The sequence below is a fragment of the Echinops telfairi genome, unplaced genomic scaffold, assembly GCF_000313985.2.
Source record: "Echinops telfairi isolate 266 unplaced genomic scaffold, ASM31398v2 ScPeMD7_70;HRSCAF=299, whole genome shotgun sequence".
NCBI lineage: Eukaryota > Metazoa > Chordata > Mammalia > Afrosoricida > Tenrecidae > Echinops > Echinops telfairi.
In genome coordinates, this window is record NW_022103968.1 from 67710101 (window position 1) to 67715988 (window position 5888).

Genomic DNA, 5888 nt, shown 5'->3' on the forward strand with positions numbered 1-5888 from the left:
GTGCTGCTGGGCCCATCTTTCAACTGCAACCGCTAAGATTTAGGTTAGCTAAGCATTGTTCCATCCAGGGACCTTTCAGGCCTAACCAACCAAATAACTCCAAACCGACCTGTGTTTCACGCTGAATCTTTTGCCTGCGTCAGTCTTCATAGAATCCAGAATTTGAATTTATATACATTTGTGACACACAGATTAAGATTGTGTGAAGGTGTAAGGAACAAAGAGAAAAAAGCACCTGGCATAAAGGTGCTCAGTCAAACCTGTACCTCCCTTCTTGGACAGCAGTGTTAGAAAGCCTAAACCTGTTCTCATTCTCTGTGGAACTTGGTCGTGTACCTATACATAACTATTTCACATCTCCCTGGCCAGTGATCTCACCCAGCCCTGTACTTTTCTTCCAGTTCAGAAGAGGCCCCCAAATAGATTCAAGTCAACTTTATGGGGTAGGCCAAATGGACTGGTTCTCAAAGGTGTCCACTGACTAGAAGTGGGAGGCTGTGGAGCTGATGGTTGTGAAAACCTGGGCAAATTGCCAGTATAACTGGGACAACCTACAGTACCCACGTGACAACCCTGAATCCCATACATAGGGCCTCTTCCCTGTTGCCAGATTTGGTATCCTTGTCAGTCCTAGCTGCATTCACTAAATACACAGCACCTTCACCTGCGTCTTTATACAATTGTAGGAGACAGTCCCTGCATTCAACACTCAGGACCCAAGACCAAATCAAAACCAAACAACTGCCAACTCCGCGACGACAGGCCTGGGTAGAACTAACTGCCCGTGTGCGTGGCTGAAACAAGCTTCACAGCAGTCGGAAGTCCTACTTTCTCCCAAGGGGTGGCTGGTGGCTTCAAGCTGCCGGCTTTGCAGGTTGTGTGACCACTGTGCCACCACGGCTCCTTCAGAGCTTGGGGGAAGTGGAGGCCTATTTCAGGAACGGGTCTGCCCATTGAACCCGGCCAGATCAATGATCAATTGTGATAAAAGGATAAACGTGGTGAAATGGCTAAACAGTCTAGCCCAAACATCCGCGGCTCTTACCAGGCAGAGATGCTGCCCTTGGCCTGCTTAGAGGTGATGTGGGAGGGTCTCTGCTGTGTGTTGGAATCAACATAAGTAACAAAGCTCAGGAGGGATGAATGTGGCGTCCAAGGCTACCTTTTGGTAAAGATGGCTGCATTTGAGTCTCCTCTCCCAGCCCCACATACGAAGGTTCAGGAGACAATGTCCCACACCCGACTTTTATTTAAAACAGAGTGGACAGATCCCAAGCCCTTTCCCCCAAGGTCTGTCTTTGGGGGTCAGCCCTAGATCTTGAAGGCTAAGGTGAGGCCATCACCCAGGGGCAGGAGACTGATATGGACTCTTGCGTCCCGCAGGACACGCTCGTTCAGATTGCGCACACACTGGGCCTCGATGTCCCCCTGCTGAGGCTGCAGCACTTCTCCGTGCCACAGGACCTGTGGACAAGCAGGCACAGTGATGGGCAGAGCCAAGCTGGCTGTGGAGGGGGGGGGCTTGGGGGGGAAAGGTGAACAAGAGGTGGTCACAGCTGGCTGGAGACAGGGACCCCAGGAGGAAGCCTGGGAAGCCTATGAAAGTTTACTGGGCGGGGAGGAGCTGAGGGGAAAGGCCAGGCAGGGCCCGCCCAGCCCTTACCCTGAGAATGGCTAGGATGCCTCCAGGTCGCAGCAGCTGGAGGCACCGCTCGTAGTAGGCTGCACAGTTCTCCTTGTCGGCGTCCACCACCGCCAGGTCGAAGTGGCCGGCTTCTCCCGCAGCCAGGAGTTCGTCTTTCAGGGGTGATGGAGAACGGAGGGGGTTTGGGGGTGGGGGGCTGATACAGTTAAACCCAATTGTCCCCAGCGGTCTTGCCAGGCCGGCCCGGTTGATGGATAGATAGCACCAGGCTGGGCCCACCACTCAGTGACTTCCCGCCTTCAGGGTGCTGCCATTGTGTGATCTTGCCACCCAGTGCTCCCATTTGGGAAACTGCCAAGGCCCTTCCTGGCACAGTGCTCACCCAGCGTCTCCAGGGCAGGCTTCAGCCGGAGGTCGATCTTGTGCTCTTCTTCAGCCTGCACAAAGACGGGGCACACCTCAGAGGCCGGTGTCCAGCAGCCCGATGGGGGCATCAGGTATATGGGGCGCTCACCTGTCTCCACAGGGGCCGCCCCAGTTCCGGGCCTGCGGCGTCTACCTCGCAGGTCACCACGCGTCCAGCGGGGGGCAGCGCCAGAGCCAGTGCCAGAGCAGAGTAGCCCGTGAAAGTGCCTGCGAATGGGACAGGCGGTGTCTCAGGCCAGGGTGAGCCTGGAAACCTTGCACCCTAGTAATCCCGGCCATACACTCCTACCCAGATCCAGCGCCTTCTTGGCCTTGATGAGCCGTGCCAGGTTGGCCAGAAGTTGGGCCTGCTCACAGGTGACCATCGAATCCCCCTGCGGCTGCTCCAGGGTCAGCTGTGTGTGGAAGGAAAGAGGTCGCACCTGCGGAGCCAGTTCCCCACCCCAGCCCTGGTCCGTCAGCCCTGAGGGTCACAGCTGGTGAGGGGCAAGGGCCACAGACCACCTCGCCCGCAGCCTGGGGATCTAGGAAGCCTTGGCACAGTTACTGTCCAAGTCTAGGGTGGCCCGCCAGGTCTCCGGCCGGTCCCCTTCCCCGCCCGGGCCCTGCTGACCAGCCGCAGGCTCCGCAGCGCTGGGTGCTCCCGCATGGAGCGGCTCAGCAGGTACTGCCACAGGGGGCTGTCCGGCGGAGGCAGCAGGCTCTTCGGTCGGGACCGCCACGAGGGGCACCGTCTCCCTGATGGAGGGCGGAGGGAGGCAGTTCGGGGTCAGGCCCGGGCCTCTGGAATTCGCGGGCTTTGCTCCAGTGCCTTCCCACGGCGCCCGCCCCGGGGGCTCTGCAGGGGGTGCCGAAGGCCGGGCCCAACTCACCCAGGAAGAGGCCAGTGGCGAAGGCAGCGCCCAGTGCGGCTGAGCCCAGGGCCAGCGCGGTGGGCATGGAGAAGCGAGGCACAGGCTGGCTCATGGCGCGGGCAGTAGGCAGAGGCGGCCAGGTCACGTGCACTTGAGCCTGTTGGATCCGACTCAAGGACCATCTGTGCTCCGCCCAGTCCGGGCACGGCGCGCGGAGCCCTGGACTCGGGTGCCATCGCGCGGCCGCGCGGCCGCACTACAGGGTCATCTTGAGCAAGCCTAGATCCCCATCTGGTGGCCACCCGAGGACCTGCGCCCAAGTCGGGGCGCCCGCCCTGTATTGAGTGAAGAGTGGGCTCTCCAGAGCCCCTGTGCCTCGCCCTGCCTCTTCCTTCTCGCCACCATCACCTTTTCGCCGGAGGCTGCTGGGGCGTAGGTGGACGGGGGCGGGGGCAGACTTCAGTTGTAACCAAGTAACCAGTAGAAAGTGATACAAGTTACTGGAGGGTTTTCGAGGGAATGAGATTTGGGGCTCCGTGGTGAGGTGCACTGGGAGAACAGCTGGAAGGAGAGGATCGGGTGGAGGGGCAACGCAAGAGTGGGGCTGAGGAGTACGGGGTGGGTCTGCTTGACGGGCCATGCCAGAAGGAGATGGGTGTGGTCTGAATGGAGACCACACACCTTAATGTAAACGCACCCCCAATTGGCATACAGGAGGTGTTCAGTGAATGGCAGCCGCTGCTGTCGTCGCAGGTTAGAGTGGTCATCTTGAGGCCGGCCGGTGGTGACGCTGCCTGGTGAGCACGGATTGCCTCCTGGGTGTCAGCCTCTGAAAGACGCTGCGTGCTCGGTGACGCGCTCAGACCGGTCCGAAGACATCAGGTTGCAAAGACACGAGGGGCAACCCAGCATCACTTTCTTCATTTGCAAAATGGGGTTGCTAATAGGCCTGCTCTCACAGGTTCGGCCTAGTGTATATGAGAAAATCCAACAAGGGGCAGGCCTGGCACGTAGTGGGCTGTAAATGCTACATTAAAAAGGGAAGTGACCTGCGAGGAGAGGGTTAGGCTCCAGGAGACAGGAGCTGTGACTCTTCAGACACTTGTCCCAGCCGTTTGCAGGCTCGGTTTGAGAAGACGCCCCTTCTCGTGTGACCTCCCAGAGCAGTGGTTCTCAACCTTCCTAATGCTGGGACCCTTTAGAACAGTTCCTCATGTGGTGGTGACCCCCGACCATAACATTATTTTCGTTGCTATTTCATCACTGTCATTTTGCTACTGTTAGGAATTGGGTGACCCCTGTGCAAGGGTCGTTCGACACCCAAAGGGGCCGTGCCCCCAGGTTGAGAACCGCTGATTGAGCCATGTTCCACTCCCCAGAACAAGGTCGGAGGCTAGGGATCTGTCTTCCTCCAGAGCGCAGTACCCAGCAGGTCCTAAAATAACGTTATCTGAAGTTTCCTGGCTGTGCTGCCAGCTGCCGGGCTGTGGCCGTCAAATGAGTGACAGTTATAGTTAGCTGCCCTGGAGTCCCCTCCTGCCAGTTCACGGGGCCTCATGCACAATGGACAGCATACTGCCCAGCCCTGGGCCCTGGCCGTGACGGGAGCAGTAGTGACGCAGTAGTTCTGTGTCAGGCTCCTAACTGCAAGATCAGTAGTTTGAGACCACTAGCCACTGTGCAAGAAAGAAGAAGCTCCCCCAAAGAATTACAATCTTGGAAACCCACAGGGGCAGTTATACTGTCCTGTCTGGTCTCTATGAGTCAGAGTGGACTTGGTGGCAGTGACTCTGTTATTGAGCACTTGCTGGTTACAATGCATTCAAGTCCCTGGGAAAGGGTGATGTCCTTCTCGGGTTTTAGAAGAGGGAACTGAAGCTCCGGGAGGTTCCCCTCCTCACCATGCTTATTGCCCCGCGCTGCTCTGCGTTCTGCTTTCCTGAGGGAGCGCTGACCCCACAAGTCCAAAGAGGATTCCACATGAGCCCCTTTTGTGCCGGTGACCCAGCCTGGGACCAGACCTCCAGATGCTCGCCTTGCCAGCACTGCTGTGCCCCTCCCCCAGGTAAGCTGGCATGGGGCCCTGGGCTCTACTGGAGCTGCAGTCTCATCTGCCCTGCCCTCACTGGGGTCTACATGGCAGGCAGACCCCCAGCTCACTCCAGCTACCCACCTCCAGCCTGGCTCCAGACCAGAGCTGTGTGGACTGGGAGGGGGGGCGGCGCACGCGGAGAACTGGGCAGGAGAGGCATGTCACCATCTATCCCCGTCAGATTAAAAAACTAATTTGAAAAGATTAATGTATTCCATTCTTGTTACGTTGGCTCTGATACCTCTGGGCTTGTGGCCGCTCTGCCTCCTGATTATTGAATTTTTATGGCCTGGTAATTAATTGCAGATTCCCTGTTTTGTTCTATTTCTTTTTCTCTGACATTTTAATTTCAACAAAAAGCAGTGGTCTCCGTGCAGGCTCTCTCTGGAGATGCTAATGGTCTATAAAACAGAATGACTTATAGACATGGCACCCACTTCAGTCGGCGAGCGATTGTTTGAAACCTTGCTGATCACGCAAAATTTAATTTTCCCACCTCCCCCCCTTTACTACTCATTTCTTGTCTCTCTCATTGTGGCAGAGCCAGCGTCTGAGCTCACAAACGAAGGGAGCATGTGTCCCTCCCAGTCCCTTCTGGAGCCTCTCCCGAGGAGGCTGGGGCTGAAGGCTAGGGAGTTGGCATCTTCTCTTCAGCAGCGGCCCTAGTAGTGGGCGCGGGTTGCATGTGGACGTGGGCAGGGGCTCCCAGAGGAGGAAAGGGGCTGGGTGGCAAGGGAGGGTCATTTCCACCTGCCTCTCCATTACCTTTGGGCCAAATGCCGCTGTCCTGTTAGGCACGAAGGAACTCACAGGCAGTAAGCAGAGAACCTGGCTGCCCGATCCTGCGCTGGTGCCCCCACCATCAAATGAG

The 5888-nt window shown here is 57.4% G+C and overlaps 1 protein-coding gene across 1 annotated transcript; it reads right to left on the reverse strand.

Annotated features, from left to right (window-relative positions):
• Nucleotides 1–1231: 1231 nt before the first annotated feature.
• Nucleotides 1232–3070, reverse strand: COMTD1 (catechol-O-methyltransferase domain containing 1). The gene is made up of 7 exons (XM_004701193.3): nucleotides 2944–3070; nucleotides 2685–2809; nucleotides 2361–2466; nucleotides 2160–2278; nucleotides 2028–2082; nucleotides 1664–1797; nucleotides 1232–1464 (listed from the first exon to the last, which is right to left on the reverse strand). Exons 1-7 carry the CDS (start codon nucleotides 3035–3037, stop codon nucleotides 1312–1314), a joined length of 786 nt encoding a protein of 261 aa, XP_004701250.1. The 5' UTR covers nucleotides 3038–3070; the 3' UTR covers nucleotides 1232–1311.
• Between the last annotated feature and the right edge of the window lie 2818 nt (nucleotides 3071–5888).